The sequence below is a fragment of the Balaenoptera musculus genome, chromosome 15 (assembly GCF_009873245.2).
Source record: "Balaenoptera musculus isolate JJ_BM4_2016_0621 chromosome 15, mBalMus1.pri.v3, whole genome shotgun sequence".
Classification (NCBI taxonomy): domain Eukaryota; kingdom Metazoa; phylum Chordata; class Mammalia; order Artiodactyla; family Balaenopteridae; genus Balaenoptera; species Balaenoptera musculus.
Window position 1 is genome coordinate 1080773 of NC_045799.1, and position 17525 is coordinate 1098297.

At 63.7% G+C, this 17525-nt stretch overlaps 2 protein-coding genes across 4 annotated transcripts; both read right to left on the minus strand.

Moving 5' to 3' along the window:
• Positions 1-1439: 1439 nt before the first annotated feature.
• Positions 1440-9134, minus strand: OGFR (opioid growth factor receptor). Of its 3 annotated transcripts, none has more exons than XM_036827508.1 (8): positions 8952-9134; positions 6850-6918; positions 6129-6207; positions 5159-5237; positions 4310-4376; positions 3514-3584; positions 2050-2794; positions 1440-1943 (listed from the first exon to the last, which is right to left on the minus strand). In XM_036827508.1, the coding sequence occupies exons 1-8, from the start codon at positions 9096-9098 to the stop codon at positions 1446-1448; spliced, it is 1755 nt and encodes a 584-aa protein (XP_036683403.1). In that variant the 5' UTR covers positions 9099-9134; the 3' UTR covers positions 1440-1445. The 3 variants fall into 3 exon arrangements, with proteins under 3 accessions (XP_036683403.1, XP_036683402.1, XP_036683404.1); XM_036827507.1 differs by having other exon boundaries at positions 3514-3662; XM_036827509.1 differs by having other exon boundaries at positions 1440-2794; positions 3514-3662.
• A 2459-nt stretch (positions 9135-11593) lies between these two features.
• LOC118882093 (MRG domain binding protein) lies at positions 11594-16616 on the minus strand. Its single transcript, XM_036827645.1, has 5 exons — positions 16408-16616; positions 15849-15970; positions 13624-13705; positions 13267-13341; positions 11594-12782 (listed from the first exon to the last, which is right to left on the minus strand). The coding sequence occupies exons 1-5, from the start codon at positions 16553-16555 to the stop codon at positions 12595-12597; spliced, it is 615 nt and encodes a 204-aa protein (XP_036683540.1). The 5' UTR covers positions 16556-16616; the 3' UTR covers positions 11594-12594.
• Between the last annotated feature and the right edge of the window lie 909 nt (positions 16617-17525).

Genomic DNA, 17525 nt, shown 5'->3' on the forward strand with positions numbered 1-17525 from the left:
CCTGCAGCGAGGCAACCCGAAACAGTTAAAACCCTCCCTTCCCTGTCGGGTTCAGCTGTGGGCTGCTCATCAGGCTTGGCCGCACCCTCCAAAGGGAGGGTGAATTCTATCAGGAAGGGCCAAGAGAATCTCCAAAGTTCCAGCCTTTCAGCCAACTCAGAGTCATCTTAGGACATCCTCAGAGATGCAGGGTGGGGCTGGGTGCCAGGCAAGCAGCTTCACCCCACCCCTACCTCCAAGGCACCTCCTGCCCGGCGCCCTCTCCTTCCTGCGCTCGCCTGCCTGACAGCGTCAGAGGGCTCCCGCTGGACCAGACTCAGGGGAAGCCTGGCTGCGAAGTCAAGGGAGACCTAGTGCCTGGAATCCCACTCCCCCTGCCTTACAAACCCACTCCCAGCTCTGTGCAGACCCTCCCACCTGCTGCCAGGAGATACCCTCCCCCTGGAGAGCAGCCCCTGCCTCGAAGCCCAGATAGCCACAGTGGCCTGGGGAAGGCCACAAGGCTGGCCTCACATCCACCTGTCAGAGTCCGGTGTCACTGCCCACCTGTTTCGGGCCATCACTCTCCCCGAAGCTTGCGGGTCAGGTGGGCCCGAGCTGCCTGCCCTCCCGTCCCCAGGCCCCACTGCTGGGCACAGACATCCGCCCCCCAAGGGTTGCTCCAGTGGGGTCCACTTCTCACTTCACACTCCAAGCTTCTCCATCTGAACCTGAGCCCCATAATGGCCTGGACGAGGACCTGATGACACTATGCCCCACACCTACCCCAGCGAGTGGCTGCCAGTTTGTCCATCCCCCTCCCCACAGGAGCTGTGGGGAGCATGAAAACGGGACCCAGGTCCCAGCCCCTAACTCCCTCCCCCTCCCCCCAGGTGTGACCTCCATCACTTCCGAGTCTCCTCATCTTTGGTGTTGATGTGGAAAGGAAGGCAGCGGTCCTGGCACGGGGGGGAAAGCCAGGTTCAGGGGTAGCATGTCCTGCGGGGTGGGGGCTGCCGAGGGAGGGAGGCACTCCGTTCCCACGCCGGGTCGGAGGGCCCAGGGGGTCCCTGTGTGGAGGACCGATGGGGTGAGGGGCGGCTGCGGCTGCCAGGGAGGGGACAGAGGGGACAGAGCCACAGAGCGCACCACTGAGCCTGCTCCCCGAGGCACATCACGGAACCCCAAATCAGGGCGCACTGAACACTGCTCCCACGTTCCTGAACCGGTGACAAAAGGCAGCCGAGGGACCAGCTGTCCAGCCCCAGAGGCTCTGGGAAGCTGTGGGGTCAGGGTGCCCAGGAGGCCTGCACCACTGCTGCACCCCAGGCACTCCCACGGGCAAAGTGGTGCCACAGCCGGGCCACGTGCACCCAGAGGGTGTCCAGCCAGCATCACTCATGAGACCAGCCCCTCCCCTGCCCCGGCCACCCACAGGGCCACCTTCGACGCCCAAACACTCAAAGTCAAATGAGTTTATTCGGAAAAGGCCTCTGCGCCAGACTAAGAAAATGGTACCCCCTCCCACCCCCCAGGCCATGAGGAGCCAAGTTACAGAGGTGGGGGGCGGGCAGCGGCACAGAGGACGAAAGAGGCGGGAAGTGAGGTCGAGGAAAGAAGGGTGCTGAAACCTGGCCTCCCCAAGGGCGGGACCTGCCCTGCCAGCAGTTGCAGTAGTGGCTGCAGTGACCAGCAGGGAGAGGCCCGCAGAGCTGGGCGCTGAGAACAGTGGCGACGTGGCTCCCAGGCCTGAGGCAGGGCAGGGCCGGGCCCCGGGCGTACCCTTCCCTAAGGCTTTCCGGGCTGGACAGAGGGCCCTGCCTCCGTGGGCTCTGCCCTCTCAGCCCTCTCATCCACCTCGGGTCCTGCAGTGGCTGGGCTCCCGGGGGCACCCCGCTCCGGCCCTGCCTGGCCATCTGCTTCTTCTTTGACCCCATTTTCACCCTCTTCAGCCACTGGGCACCCTGAAGGGGCAGGGGGCTGGGTGGTGGCCAGCGTCAGGGTGCCATCACCTGCTGCCACCCCAGTGCCATCCCTGGCACCCTGGTCCGTCTTCCTTCGCTTCCTCACCTCATCAGCCACCTTGGCCTCCAGGGGCTGGGGGCAGGGCTGCTCGGCCTCCTCCGGGGCTTGGCTGCCCACTTCCTGGGTCTCCGCCCCGAGGCTGCCCTGGCTGAGGGCACAGCCCTCCAAGTTCAGGGCGATCTTCTCCACCTCCGAGGCGCTCGGGCCCGGCTCCCCTGGGGCCCGCTCCCGCAGATTCGCCTCCAACTTCCTCTTCTTGCTCTCCTTGGGGTTTGGAGACTCTGGCCCCTGCTCCTCGCCCGCCTCATCTCCCTGGTCCTTCTCCAAGGCTCCAGCGTCCTGGGGCTCTGTGCCGGGAGGCTGGGGACCCTGGGCCACCGGGTCCCCCTCCTCATGCCTCCCTGGCCCGCAGGTCTGCCCCTGGGCTCCGGCCTCAAGGAGGGGGTCCCCAGGGCTCTCCTCCCCGTCGGCCTGCCTTGGGCGGGCCGGCCGGGGCGAGCAGGGAGGAGAGCACGGCCTGAACTTCTGCAGCTTGTCGTGGGGCCCCCAGACGAACCTGTAGCGGGGCCGGAAGTGCTCCCAGGCGAAGTACAGCAGCTCACGGCGCTGGTGCCGGCACCGCACGGTGAACACAAAGTAATCCAGAGCGCTGTGCCGGACGCCCGGCAGCTGCCGGCGCACCAGCGTCTCCTCCAGGAAGAAGCGGGCCAGAGGCGCCTGGTAGTGCTCCAGGCCCAGCTCCCCCAGAGACTTGAGGATGCGGGTGATGCGGAGGTTGTTGTGGCTGTGCCTGGAGGGGACAGGGGGCGCTGGCAGGGCTACGCGGGGGTGGGCAGCGCTCAGCCAAAGCCCACCCTTCCCCCCACCCCCACCCCAAGGGCCTGATGTCCACCAGCAGAGACACTGCGGCCCACAGGCCCGTCCCCGTCCCCACCTGCTCCCCCTGCAGGGCCCCGGTCCCTGAGAAGACGGCCTGTGAACCTGGATCATGTAGATGAGGGATTGGGATGCATCCTCTAGAAGGGTGACTGTCCCCTTGGTCCCATGGAACACCCACCCCCACCTCAGCTGGAAGAGGACCAGGTGGGGACCCTGCAGAGGCGGGGGCTTCAGTTACCCACGGGCAAGGGTGGTTGCACCATCAGCAGAGTCGCGCTCTGTGCCTCCCCCAAGCCCTGAGTTTCCCAAGGCGGGAGAGGGGGGCGTGCCTGCCACTCCCAGCAGGTGCAAGGCTCAGGGACGCTGTGAAGGTGCTGGAGCCCCCCTGACAACCTGACCCATGCCCACGTGGGCAGGAGGGCACAGCCAAGAAGCCTGTGGACTCACGCGGCTTTCTTTAGCTCTCACACCCCTATCAGGCGGGGCCCACCTGCGCTCTGCAAGCAAGGAGGACGCCCAGAGCCTCCGGCACCGGCCCTGCAGGCCTCCTCCCCAGAGGTGCTCCTCCCCACCTGAGACCGGCCGTGCGGACCCCCGAGCTGCTGGGCCCGGGCTGAGGGGCGTCCTCACCAGTTGAGGTTCTGGAAGCGCTTCTGGTAGTTCTGCGCTCGGCACACCCGGCCCGTGTCTCGGTCCTTGAGCTGGATTCCGAAGAAGCCCAGCATGAGCTCGTAGGCCTGGACCAACCGCTTCCTGACCTCTGTGGAGCTTTTAAACGCCTGGAAAACGCCCCCGGAGAGCAGCAGGGAGCTCAGGGTGGCGCCAATGCAGTTGTGGGGCCGCACGCCTCCCTCGGTCCCCGATTCATCCCGGGGCTTCGGCTCAGCCCCTTAGGGTGAAGTGCCAGGGTGCAGAAGTCCAGGGATGCTCTCTTCACGCAGAGCTGCCGCAAGGTCTCTCCGAGGCCTGAGGTGCTGCCGTGGCCCCAAGAGGAACTCCCTGACCTGAGAGGGGACCTCAGGGACTCCAGGGCTGGACACGGGGCAGCAAGCACCCACCCTGTCTCCTTGGTGCACCTGCTTGGCCTCTCTCGTGGGCTCCTTGGTTCCTGGAGCCCCCTCCCGACCATCCAGGGCAGCCCCAATCCAGCCCAAACCAGCAGAGCTGCCCAAGGCAGAGCCCGGTCACTCTGACTCTGCTCGTGGCCCCTGCCCTGGACCCCTGGATGTGAGCAATCCTCACAGGCGGATTTCTCTGGCAGCCTGCAAGGAGCACTGGGGGCAGAGGCGAGGCCCACTTGGGAGGGAAGATAATTACACGGCTGGGGGGGAGGGGCTCCTCTAGCTCCTGTACCCCCAGCAGCTCCTGAAGGGGCACGCGAACCCCTGTGGCCAGCCAGGCCCCTCCCCTGGCCTTTAGAGCTCACCTCGACCTCTTGGAGCGTGAGGGGCTTGGCGTGACAGTTCACTCCTGGCTCCCGCAGGGGAAACAGCCTGTGAAGGAAGAGATGGCACGGGCCCCATCAGTTGGCAGACGCGGGCCACCAGCCACTTGGCACGCGTTGGCTGGGCAGCCTGGGGCGGCTCTCCGCTTGCCTCCGGGGGCTGGCTGGACCACACACGTGCCACGGGTTCTCACCAGTCAGTAAAGCCAAGGGGCAAGGGTGGGAGAGCTCCAGGGAGGGTGCCCAGGATGAGGGCCCAGGACAGACCCACCTACAGAAGTCCCAGCCCGCCCACTCGGCAGCAAGGGCACCTGCCAGCCACCCCCCGGGAAGCCCTCCATTCCTTTTCATTTTCACATTCTTCTGTTCCCCCCGTCATTAACGCTGTGGAATTATTCCCCGGGAAACCCTGTGCCCCAGGTTGGCTCCCTGCAAGCTGTCCTTAAAGGACACTGCGTTTGTGGGGCAGCATCCGGGGGCGCCTCAAGGCACCGTTAGAACCCGCCCCCGCGGCAGAGGGGCTCCGCGGACAGGCTCGTGGGGCCTCCAGCCAGCTGGTTTGCTGCTTTTCCTGTCCCCCAAGACCGGTGTCAGCTCCCAGGGGCAGAGGCTGTTTACAGCTGGAGAACCCAGAAGAACCCAGACTGCAGGACCCGGTCTCCCCTTAGCTGGTCCCGCCTGCAGTGCCGGGCACTGGGCGCTGAGGGCAGTGCACCTGCTCAGTAAGCGCTGTGCCTGGGAGAGGCGGAGCCAGGCTCCAGCCTGGGCGGGGCCTCAAGCCGCTCCTCCGGAGCCCCGCCCCGCAACCTCGGCCCCGCCCTGCCCACTCACCACTGGATGTAGGAGTGATTGTCCTCCAGGAGGTCGTACTCTTCCTTCCAGTTCTGAAGAATGTCCTCAATGAAACAGCCTGGGAGCCCCACGGGGACAAGTCAGCCAGGGCTCCCGAGAGCCCCTCCCCCCACCACCCTCTGCCCCTTTCGTGAGGACCTCGGGGCCTGGCAGCTTCAGGCTGTGCACAGCTCGTGTGATTTTAACCCCACTTTGGCCGACTGCCACTCTGCCACCTGGAAAGCGGACCCTTATTGCTGAGGGAGGGCAGACCTGAGTGGGCAGGCCCCATCGGGGAAGGACAAGTGGTCCCAAACCTGCACCTGTCTTTGCAGAAGGGGGGCCTCGCCATACCCCACAAAGCACAGGCTGCTGGCCAGAATTCTGCCCTCAAACAGAACCTGCAGCCAAGCCCCACCCTGCAGCCTGGTCTCCCGCAGGGCAGCCCCTGTTTCTGCAAAGGGCCAGGAGGGGAACACTTGAGGCTGTGCGGCCACCGGCCTGTGCCGTGGCAGGAAAGCAACCACAGACAACACGTACGTGCGAGGGCGTGGGTGGGTTCCAAGGAGCCTCACTACGGACACTGAAATCTGAGTCTCGTGAGATTTCCACATGTAACAAAACGTTATTATATCTTAAACCTTCCCCAACCATTTAAAAACGTAAAAGCTGTTCTTTCCTGTTAGCCTACACATGCTGCTTTCCCACTGTAGAGGGAGAGTCGGGTAGTCGGACAGAGACGGTGCGGCCTGCAAAGCCACCAACGTTCATTGCCTGGCCCTTCGGAGCATGTTCGCCAGTGGATCCAGGCCAAGAGTTGGGGCCCTGGCAGCCCCTCAGCAGCTTCCAGGGGGCACCGTGGGGCTATCTGAAAGCCACGTGTCCAGACCAGGTCCCAGCAGACCAGACAGGCAGAGGGGAGAAGGGAGCCCCCGAGGCTGGAGCTGCCAGCAGCCGAGCAGGTACACACCGTTAGGCAGGAACCGAATCTCGTTTTTGTAGAAACTCAGGTTGGGCATGTCACCATTGCCATCTCCTTCCACCAAATCCTGAGGAGCCAGACAAAGGTGCCAGTCAGGACATCACCAAAACAGGCTGCCTCCAAGGGCCCCTCACACTAAAGCATTCCTGGGATGGGTGGGAGGGAGGGGGTGTCTGCTCTTGGCCCGTGAACCTCCAGACATCCTGAAGGCTGGTGAAGACCCCAAGTGCCAAGTCTGGGCCCCCCACCCCACAGGTGAGGACCAGCCTCCACACTTGGGGGACAGCAGCCACCTCTGACCACCAGCAACGACCTTCCCCTCACCAACGTGGGCCAGGGCTGGGAGGTCCCCTTCATCTGCACCCCAAAGACATCCCAGGGATTGCCTGAGACTCTTGGGTGCAGGGAGCCGGGGCTGAGGGAAAGGAGGCTGTGAGATGGGCTAGCGGTGCCGGGCCTCCTGTGGACGAGCTGCCAGCTGGCGCCGTCACGTGTTTTAAAGGTAACAGCACTGAGATGGGAGTTAGGGCGCCGTGCTGTCACCCCATGATTAAGAGAAGGAACAGCAGGCCCAGCTGGGGTGTCCGGCAGGACGTGGGACATTGTCTGAGAAGGGCTGATGGGACACTGTCCAGCTGGCCTTCTCCGGGAGGAGGATCTGGTCCTGGGTGGGCTGCAGGGGGCAAGGGCGCTGCAGGCAGCTACCTACCGGGTAGTGGTGCCGGTACCTGCGTGTGTCCCGCACCGCTCGCCAGTTTCGGGACCCTGTCACCTTGAGCTGGAAAGAGAGGAGACTGGATGAGACCCCCCCCCAAGGAGACCCTCCCCACTCCTCAAGGCAGCCAGCAAGCAGGACCCACCCCATGGAGCCCCCATCCTGGTGACGGCAGCAAGGACCTGGGCTAGCTGTCAGCAAAATCAGAGGTCGGAGTAGCTGGAGTGAGGCTGGCCCCCTGCTGCTTGCTCCAGCCCTCAGGAACCCCAGGCCAATGTGCATTCTTGGGGTGGAGCCCCCCTAACTCTAGCTTCACTTTCTCCTCCCATGTTTGCTGGCTACCCTGCTTGGATCACACCCCATGACCTTGCCCTGGGAACGCCGCCTTTCCCAGCACTTCCTCCTTGCACTGTGCTCTAAGTTGTCACCTAAGGGTCTGTGTCCCTAAGGGTAGTGGCCTTGCCAGGAGGGGCCCCAGATGCTTCCCCTGGTGGGCTTCTTAGCCAGATGCCAGTTTGGCCAATGGACAGCAGATGAAACTGAAACTCAGCAGAAGCTGGCCCCACCCCTCCATCAGTTTCCATTTGTCTGCCTCCCTGGGTCATCTCAAGAGAATGGGTCCTGACCGATGCTGGTCACGTGCACAGCTCAGAGCAGGGCCAGCCCCACAGATGCACAAATGACAGAGCCCAGGACGAAGCACCAAAAAGCCATGCTGGGACCCAGTGTGGGGCAGCCAGAGAGGACCATGGGGGCCCCTGCGGGAGAGGGGATAGGGACTTTGTAGAGGGACAGAAGCCATAGCAGGAAGGAGACAGGAAAGAGGTCAGAGGATTGTGGGCATCTCACAGGGAGGTCAAGGTGCCAGAGCACTGCTTTAGGAGCGTGGCCCATGGAACTATGGTGGTGACAGTGTCCTCTCACCTAAGCTGCACCATGCCCAGTGGGCATCTGCCTGCGGAAAGAGCCAGATTCCTGCCCTGTGACTCCTGTGACCCTGACCACTACCCAGCCTACCTCCCTGAAACACTAGAGAAGTGCCGAGGCCGCCGGCCTTCCAGCCAGGCCCAGGAGCCCCTTGGGGTCCCTCTCGCTGACTGACCACTCCAAGACACAGAGAGAAACCTGAAAAACCAGAGCTCTCATCTGCTACAGGGAGAATCCATCCCTGACACCACACAGGCTGGAATTCAAGAGTCCCTAGACATGGTGCCAGGACGCCCTCATCCCAAAGTGAGGGGGACACATGGTGTCAGCTACCACTTGGGGCCTTCCCTCTTACCCGGAACCCCAGCTGCACCCACTCCGGGAATGTGACACCTGGCGAGCGCTAGCAAGTAACCGCTGGTAATGATGAGTAACCATGGTTATGACAAGTAACCAGTGGTGACAACGAGTAACCGGTGGGCACAGCCGGCCACCCTGGCGCAGGCACGCCACACACATGTAGCCTCCAAGGCCACCTCCAAGACGACGTGAGGTCAGCCCCAGCCAGAGTGGGTGGGTGCTACGCTGAGGATCAGTGGGGGTGGGGCAGGCTGGGGGCTCCGGGGCCTGAGGGAAGCTGGAGTCCTGGACAGCGGGGCAGGGTGAGGTGCCCCCCGAGCGGCGCCAGGGTGGAGGAGGGAGCTCCAGGAGGCCGAGAGGAGCAGTGGAGGGGGCCAGCACTGAGGGCTGGGGCCTCTTCAGAGGACAGAGCCAGGGCCTGAGGCTGGGGCAGGACAGAGAGGAGTCCAGGATGTGCGGGGCCACCCCCTTGAGGAGGTGTCCTTACGCAGATCTGGTCCTGGGGACACGGGTCTGAGGGTGGCCCTGGATTCCCTGCAAGGTGCCCTGGTGCGGGGGCGGGGGGTGCGGGGGAGGGGGTCGGGCGGATCTCAGGGTGTCCTGGGGATCACGATGGGGGAGGAGGACAGGGCAGGGAAGAGGGCAGCCGCTGGAGATGGGGAGCCGGGCCCCAAGCCGGGTCTCCGGGAGGGGCCTCCACACCCGGCCCCGGGGTCGGGGGGGAACGATTTTCCAGGAGCCGGGCCTTGCCCCCTCTTCCAACGCGGCCTCCCCAGGGGCGCCGGGTACCCAGCGCGCGGGGGCGGCACCTGGAACGCGCTGGGCCGCGGGTCCGCCTCGGCCTCCACGTCCCCCGGAGCGCCGGCCTCGCCATCCTCGTCGGCCCCGGCCCTCGGGCCCTCGCCGTCCTCCTCCTCGTCCTCCTCCCAGGTTGAGTCGCAGTCCGGGTCCTCCATACTCCGGCGGCGGCGGGACCCGCTCCGGCGGAAGCGAAAGTGATAGAGGGAGGAAGCGCGGGGGCGTGCCGGGGGCGTGCCGGGGGCGTGCCGGGGGCGTGCCGGGGGCGTGCCGGGGGGCGGGCCCGGGGCTGCCGACTCCGTCCGCCCCGCCCGGAGGAGGCCCATCCCCAGGAGGCCCCCTGAAGGATGTCCCTCTGGAGGAGGCCCATCACCCCGAGAAAGCCCCTCCGGAGGACGCTCGCCCCCTTCCGCCGTGAGGTTGCCCGCCACCCATGCCCACCTTGGTGGTTTCTCCCTGGAGAGGCCCCCTGGAGGATGCTCCCCGAGGACGCCCCCTCAGGATCCGCCCAGAATATCCCTTTCCCCTGGGAAAATGTCCCCCAAAAAGATGTTTCCCTGGAGGATGCTTGCCTCCCCAACCCACCAACCTGAAAAGTCTCTCTTCCACTGTCCGGGAATGTTCCCCTCCACCCTGAGATCCCCACCCTGGAGATCTTTTCCTTGGAGGATGCTTACCTCCTAGAAGTCCAGAACCATCCCCTGGAAGAAGCCCCGCCCCCATGCCCTCCTCAGAAGAATGTAGCCCAGGATGCCCTCTCCTCTGAGGATGTTTCCAGAGGGTCCCTGTCCCCCAGAGCACCCCCCAGAATGTCCCTTCCCCTCCAGAACATTCCCCCTGGAGGATACCTCTCTCCACCATCGTGCCCTCTCAGGATGACCTGAGGCAGGATGTCCCCCGAAGGGTGGCCCCCCTGGCAGTTGTCCACAGCATGTCCCCCACCCCGTACGAATGTGTGGAGGATGTCCCCCCGCAAGGATGCCCCCAGGAGGACACCCCCTGGAAGTTGTCCCCCAGGTGTCCCCCCAGGATGCCCTCCAAGTGTCGGCTGGGGCAGCAGTCTCACCAGATTTCCTTCGGGGACTGAACTGCTTTCAAGCCCCCTCAGATGGTTGGTAGAAGCCATCTTCCTGGGCAGTAGGGCAGAGATCCCTGTGTCCCCTCCAAAGGTTCACAACTGGGCAGTTTTCTTCTTCAAGGCCAGCGGGAAAGTCTCTCTCCAGTAGAGAGTCCCATAGTGCAGTGTCCTCGTGGGTCTGCCCTCTTGTCCCCTTTGCTGCATTATAATGGTTATAAGAAAGCACAGGGGCTGCCTGCACTTACGAGGGGGCACCAGGCAAAGATCCAAACACCTGGAGGCAGAAATGACCGGGGATCATCCTCAGGGCTGTTCAACACAGACTGAGGCCCAGCCCAGTCCCCGGGGATGCTGACCTCGCCCAGCCCTGCAAGTCAGCTAGCAGGCCTCAGGGGACGTGACAGTCCTCAAGCTGTGCAGCTGGGGACGACCCAGAGCTGAACAGAACCTGCCAATCTTGGCCGTGGGCACAGCTAAAGACCTCTTTTGGTGCTGGTGCCAATTCCTTGCAGACTCACCAACCTGTTACCTCTCTGGGTACCGTCTTGCCTGGACGACTTTCTAAAAGGACAGTGGTGACTCTGCCAAAGGTATGGAGCTCTGGGCATTTCTGCAAATTGTCTGCCACCGATGGCCTGGGCAGGTGTCCCGAGGAGCAGGCGACAGAAGAGCTGCCAGGCATCGGGTGGGGCTGGCCCACCGCAGGCTGCGGCCACGGGCCTGGCCTTCTTAGCTGACTTGCAGCTGGCCTCGGAGACACTGGCTGTGACTTCCAGCCTCTGATGGGGGCACTGATGGGTGCTGGGGTGCCCTCCAGGGCTGGGCAGCTCTGAGAGCACGTGGGCGGGCAGGCTCCCCACCTCTGCCCCAGAGAACAGACAAGCACGCAGCGGAGACAGGGCCGTGGCGCCAGCGTGCGGCGCTCAGAGCACAGCCTTCCCACGGCTGCCTGCTGCCACACAAGGCTTGTTCTCAGACGCTGCCCAGCTTCCGCTTTACAAGTGCCAGTCACACCCAACTTCACCTGGGCTCCATCTAGATTCCCCTCCCCGTGGCAGGAGGTTACCTCCGAGGGTGTGATCTTCTGCTGGAGACTTACCCCACACGGGCCCCCATGCAGCAGGTCTGACTGTGGGGTGCAAGCTTCTGCCCCAGCTTCCCGCACAGGGCAGTCGGGCTGGAAGGCCAGGGCTGCTCAGGGTCGGCAGACCCGACCCAGGACACTCAACCTGACGCAAGACACTGCCGGACAGCGTCAGCCCTGCCAGGGAAGCGGGTGCCGGCCTCCGACCCCGCGCCAGGTGACCTCAGCCCATGGAGCTCCTGGCCTGGCCTCGTGGGCTCAGCCAGTTCTGACCTCCTGCTCCTGATGGTGGGGGACGGGTGGCATTCAATGTCCTCGTGGTTTGTCAAGATGAGGGCGAGCACCTTCGCCGTCACTCGGGAGGCCCGGCTGCGCCTCTCAACACAAGCTCAGCCGGAATTCTCACGGTCACGTTCGTTTGTTCTTGGGAAGGAGGCACCAGCTCCGGCTGGTTTGCTCTCTTGACATTCTGCATTTGAAGGGTTGCTTACATGCAACAAAGTAGCCACTCTGGAACCTGCTGTTACTAGGCTGTATATTCATTGTATCAAGTGATCCAGTACATCACAGTTAGCTTCAGTTATAAATCTTGAAAAGATACAACTTCCTATTGTAGGAGAAGTTAACTTACTTTGGTATCAAAATCACACAACTCCAGGTTGCTTTTTTGTGTTTTAATGTCCCTCAGTCAAACACAAGTGTACCTCGGTCAGCCCGGGGCCCAGGCTGCGGCGGGTCAGCCCCACGTCCTGCCTCCCTCCACATGCTCATTTGGTCTGTTTGCGAGTTACTTGAGAATACAAAAATAACCGCTACAAATTCTCTGTATCGGCATATAAAAACTGAGCAAAAAGTATCTCAGTGGTCTGTTACCTTAAAACAAAACATCTCAGAAAAAATACAACACAGGTTTAACTTCTGCAGTATTTTTTTTCATATAAAACACTAGTAAAATAGGCTTCTTAAAAATTAAATAGTGAAATACCAACCAAATTATATACATCGTTACAGTACAAGTGAATGAGGCAAAATACCCAGTTCTCAGTCTCTCGGGTGGTGGAGGGGCCGGCGCCCGCGGCCTGATGCTCTCCTGAGGCCGCAGTCAGGTGAGAGCGGTAGACAGAAGGACAGATGGACAAACGGGAAGACCGGGGCTCTTCAGAGCAGAGAGGCGGGTCGGTGTGTTATTGCTGGCTGTGCCCCGCTCTCTGCCCACGCAGCCTGGTCCGCAGGCCCGTGCCAACGCTTAGCCACCGGCGCAGCTCGGCCGTCGTCACGAAGCCACGACTGTCCGGAGCGGACGTGGCCGGGGCTCACACCTCTCGGGTCTCAGCATCTGAACGGGTGCCGTTCCGGTCGTCAAGGGCCATCTGAGCCCAGGCGCTCTGAGTGGCACCGCGGGAGCCTCTGGCACCTGAGGGCAGGCAGCAGGCCCGGTGGCATTTGACCCGCCGACCGCCTGGTGACCACGGTGCCCGCCTGCTGTGAGCGTCTACGTCCGGCGCCGCTTGGCCGCGCTGGGGCTGGAGGGGTTGCTGTTGGCGGTCAGGACTTTGTCGGTGACCCGGCTGCGCTTCCGCTTGTCCGGCCCCTCTTTGGACCCCAAGTCTGAGTTGCTCTTGTCTTTGTCTTTGCTGGACTTTTCTGTTGCTTTCCCCAAGCTTCCTGAAGATGAAAAAACTGGGAGACAAAATCATTTGGCTGAAAACAGAATATCCAAAATTTTATTTCATCTTCCTGTTCAGTTTAAGAAATCTACACCTACATACATGACACTGACCCCCAAAAGGCTCCTCCCGAACTGGGGGTGCCCATGTGGCCTGCCCCTTGGGGGAGCGAGGCCCAGCCGTGCCCGTCTTTGCTCCTCGGGGTTCGCCCTGCACTGAGACGGCCGCCACCCGTTCTACTTCAGTCGGACACCCTCCTGCACCCCGTGACCACTGACCGGGCCTGGGGCCAGGCTGCCCCGTGCCCCCCTCCCCGCCCCGTGCCGGCCCCGTGCGTGACCTCCCAGTGTGGGAGGCTCTGCCTGAGCAGACGGAAGCGGCCTTCTCAGCTGCTGAGCCAGGTGCCAGGCCCTGGCTGCCCGCGACGGGGAGGCCTTGCCAAGCTGGGGTGCTGTGCCCCTAGGGCCCCAGGAGGGGCGGGCGAGCTCCATACTTACCATCATCGGCCACATTGTGGGGGTCCACGTCTTCCTTCATTTCCTCGTTCGTTTCCTCCTCAATGACCACTTTTCCTGGGGGGAGACGGCCTACGGTGACCTAGAGCCTGGGGCGGTGGGCGCCGCAGCCCCACCCGACCTGCAGCGGCTCAGGCCAGGGGCTCCTCCTGACTCGGGAGGCGCGTATGTCCTTCAGGAAGTCCTCCCCCCGTCCCGGGGGCCCCCAGACCTCCCCCTCCAAGAGGGCCCAGCATCACCCGCCAGTGACGCTCACTCCCCGAGGCTCGTGACCTTCACCCTGACACCACCGCCCTCGGCCTTTCCTAGTTCCCAAATCTGCTCTCGCCCGAGTCTCACCTTCTCGGACTTCTTGAATGATTTCGTCTGGAAGGACGAAGTTCCTCTCTGGATTTGGGAATGGGAGAATCTCAGACTCGTGCTGATGGCAAACAGGGCATTTTGGGTTTTTTTAAGAAACAAAGAAGAAAATGTGATTTTAAAAGTCACGTTCAAAAGAAAATGTGACTAAAGATATGTAAGAGACAACTCAGGGGCGACCAATGAACACACGTGACTGTCTTGGGGGCTGCAGTGGGCAGGCGCAGGGCTGAGACCTTTCTTCTTTCTCTTGTGCAGTCTACGAGGGGCTGGCTTGTCACAGAGACCCAGACGAGGCAAAACTACAGTGCGAGCCACAGGCAGGCATCACGATGGGAAGAATAAGGGTTTAGTGTCACCTGAGATGATGCCGGGGCAGCTCCGCTGGCTGGCACGCCTTGGCACGCCTCTGGGGGCAGAATCAGGCAGCGCTGTCGTGCCGGCCTGGCCCGGCTGCATGGGCTCCCCCTCCAGGAGGGCGCCTTCAGGGCCCGCGACAGCCGTGAGGAAAGGCCGTGGTGCCTGGGTCCCGTCTCCGGGGGGGAAGGAGCCAGGGAGGCAGGGAGAGCCACCCCCGTAGAAACCAGGTAAGCAAAGCAAAACGGAGGGAAGTCACACCCATGCCAGAGGGACAGAGACCCCGGAAACACGGACCGCCGGACGAGGAGAAAGGTGAGCTGGTGGGAAGGGTCTCTAGGGCGGGAGGGGGTTCAGGAGACAGGGCCTCCAGTCCCCAACCTGGGAGCTGTGCTGACAAGCCAGGTGGTCAGCATGTAAATGTGCCAACCAACATCCGGGAGCTTCGCAAACCCCGAGGGCGCCTGGGCTCACGGTCACCTTGTGGGGTGCGGTCCACAGACTCATATTTACAAGGCCCCAGGTGACCGAGGCATCAGCTCCATGGCGGTGCTGGGGTCTAAGGAAGCGAGGGGAGAGGGGCCACCTGTCCTGGGCTGAGACCCCTGGGTGGCCCCCCACAGTGTCACGTGGGCCCTGTGCTGGGCGTCACAGCCACAGGACCTTGGAGCCAGTGCCCGCGCCTGAGAGCCAACTGTCTCCTACCGCACCAGGGCCCCCCAGGACAGGGGCCCTGCCACACTCATCTGTGTCTAGCTCCTGACCGCCAGCCTGGAGTCGGGGTGCAGGAAGTTCCTGGGGGTCAGGTGACCCCCAACATGACAAGCATGGGAGCCCTGTCAAGCCTCTGAACACAGGAATTCTCGGGGAGCGGGGCCCCAGCTGGCGGGCACGGCCCCTCTGCAGGGCCTGCTTTAGTTTAGCGGCTTGTCCTCGAGTTCCCAGGGTACTGACTGTGGGCCAGGGGTTCAGATCCAGGGCCCAGCTGTCAGTTCCCCTTTCTATGGGAGATTGACGAGGCGCAAACGGCTTGCCCAAGACCAACAGGGAGCGAGCAGCAGCGCGGTTTATGGACACAAGAAGGCCCTGGCTTCGCTCTCCACCTCACAGATGCGCAGCAGGTCTCAGCTGGGCGGCTGGGGCAGCCCCAAGTCCCGAGGAGAGGCAGAGCCTTGCCTAACCCCAGCACGGTCTCCCACCCTGCTGGTCACCTGACATCCCACTCCCACTCATTCTCCAGACACCCCGGCCTCCTCTGCGTCCCCTGACGCACCAATGCCTGCTGCCACAGGGCCTTGATGCCTGCCATTCCTCTGCCGGGAATGCCCACCTGTCTTTTCTGCCGTCCTGGTGACCTAGCTAACCTTTTCCCCCTCAGACACGGCCAGCTGGGGGTTCCATGAGGCCTGGGCCCCTGCCTGCCTGGTTTTCACAGAAACCACCAGATTCATCTTAATAGGACTCAGACCCGGTCACCTCCCTGCCTAGAGCACTCGGAGACTTTCCACAAGGCTGACAACGGCCTAAGAGCCCCTCCCACAAGCTTCAGCTCCCTAGTTATCTCCTGGCGAGATCTTAACTGACCACCCCCCAACCCCCCACCTAAGGTAGGTTCCAGGCAATAACTAGCTACCGTCGTTAGGCTTGTGTTTTTCGTAAAACTACTCAGAGCCATCTTGTTCAACAACTGGTCCCCTGTGGGACATCCCAGACATCAAGGTCCCTGAGGCCAGGGCCTGGCAAGGACCCAGGGAGAAGGCATGGAGGGGCTGCCTGCCCCCAGCTCTGCCTGGGGGAGGGAGGGGCTTTGGCCCTGGGAGGGCTGGGGAGGGTGGGGGCCTGCTCACCAGTGCCTGCATGTCATACATGGTGCTCAGGTGGTCCCAGATGACCTTGGAGGGGACCTGCCGCCCGATGTTCTGGCTGAATTTGTCTCGGATACAGATCATGTGGAAGTGCCGGTTCACACCTGCAGAAGGAAGGGGTCAGCTTGTGGGGAGGGGCGGGCCAGCAGGTAGGGTGGGGAAGAGAGGTGGGGGGCAAGGGGGCGAGAGGGGCAGTGGTTGGAGGGGGTGGGGGTTAGGGGAGCAGGGGTGGGGGGAAGGGGGAGAGAAAAGGGCAGGGGTCAGCGGGGAAGGAGCAAAGAGGGGCCGGGGTGGCTGGGCGCAGGAGCGGGCAGAGTCGGGCGGGGTTAGGGTACAGAAGGGGCAGCGGGGGCAGGAGCGGGGGCTGCGGGAGGGGGCGGCGTGCAGGGGAGGGCAGGGGTGGGGTGCGCAGGTGGGGGCAGGGTCGGCGGGGGTGCAGGCACAGGAGGCCCCGCCCCGTCCGCCCCGCGCGCGCCCCCGGCCGTTGCCCGCCGCCCCGCCCCCACGCGGGTGCGCGGCCTCGGCGCGGCGCTCCGCTCACCGACGGGCTTGTGGCCCAGCATGGCGTGGAACAGGCACACCTCCACCTCGGGGCTCCACACCACCGTCTCCTCGGCAGGGCTGGTGGCCGCCTCCCCCGGCCCCTTGTCGCCCGCCGCGCCGCCGCCGCCCACCTCAGCCTCCCCCATGGCCCGGCCGCCCAGCGACGAGCCCCCGGCGGGAGCTGGCGCGGCCACGGGCTCCGCGCAGGCGCACTCCACGGGGCGGGCGCGCGCTCGGTGGGTTCGCTCTCGGGCTCGCGCGCGGCGCCTGCGCAGGCGCAGCTGAGGGCTGGATCGCGGCGCCCCCTGGCGGCCCGGTCCCGCGGCGAAGCGCCGTCAGAGTGCGGATCACAGACTCTTCGTCGGGCTTCCGGGTCCCCTTCCGGCTCTGCGGCCTGCCAGCCGTGTAAGCCGGCAAGGCGCTGAGCCTCTCCAGGCCGCAGTGTCCTCCTCCGTGCAAAGGGAGCGACGACGGCGCCTTCCCCTGGGGTGCTGATGGGGGCTGGTTTCTGCTTGGGCGACCCGGGCACACGCTCGGGCTTCTTAGCAAACATTTGGAGCCACTCTGGCCAGCCTCACCCCCTGGGACAGCCCGGGGACTCAGAGCCTGAGTCTTGGCTTCCCATCCGTGAAGGGCGCTGCTGGCGATGCCGGCCCCCGCGAAGTGGGGAGACGTGGCCCATAGAGGATTCCACAATGGCCCAGGGCCACCAGCCGTCCTGGGAGCCACGATGTGGCTGGACGTTGTGATTCCAGCTGGGCCTGTGCTCCTCTCCTCTCTCTGACGCACAGGTGGGGCTCCCCCCAGGGGGTTGCTGTGAGGTGGGAATGAAGCAGGGCCCAAGCCACTTAACATGGGCTCTGTCACACAGGAAGTGCTAACAGACAGTGACCCTCACCACTTATCTCCCTACTGTTCCGGACTCGTCGTGGTCCCTGCTCCTCCACCACATTCGCCCTCTGCTCATCCCCTGCCCCATCCCTGCCTTCTTCAATCTGGAGTGCCTCCTCCCCCAGGAACCGCCCCCCCGCCCCCCCGACTGCCTTGGCTGGTTTGTGCCCCTCTCCTGCAGTCTCTTCGGCCCTGCCTGGAGTCAGCTGTGCAGGATTATTTTCC

What these genes read in the sequence shown, in the direction of transcription:
- OGFR (XM_036827507.1), bottom strand. Translation starts at nt 9,098, where the DNA reads ATGGAGGACCCGGACTGCGACTCAACCTGGGAGGAGGACGAGGAGGAG. An exon ending in TCACGCTCCAAGAGGTCGAG is followed by an intron (nt 3,663 to 4,309) that starts GTGAGCTCTAAA and finishes GGCGTTTTCCAG; the next exon opens with GCGTTTAAAAGCTCCACAGA. An exon ending in CGCTTCCAGAACCTCAACTG is followed by an intron (nt 2,795 to 3,513) that starts GTGAGGACGCCC and finishes TGTCCCCTCCAG; the next exon opens with GCACAGCCACAACAACCTCC.
- LOC118882093 (XM_036827645.1), bottom strand. Translation starts at nt 16,555, where the DNA reads ATGGGGGAGGCTGAGGTGGGCGGCGGCGGCGCGGCGGGCGACAAGGGG. An exon ending in TGTATGACATGCAGGCACTG is followed by an intron (nt 13,706 to 15,848) that starts GTGAGCAGGCCC and finishes GTTTGCCATCAG; the next exon opens with CACGAGTCTGAGATTCTCCC. An exon ending in CATTCAAGAAGTCCGAGAAG is followed by an intron (nt 13,342 to 13,623) that starts GTGAGACTCGGG and finishes GTCTCCCCCCAG; the next exon opens with GAAAAGTGGTCATTGAGGAG.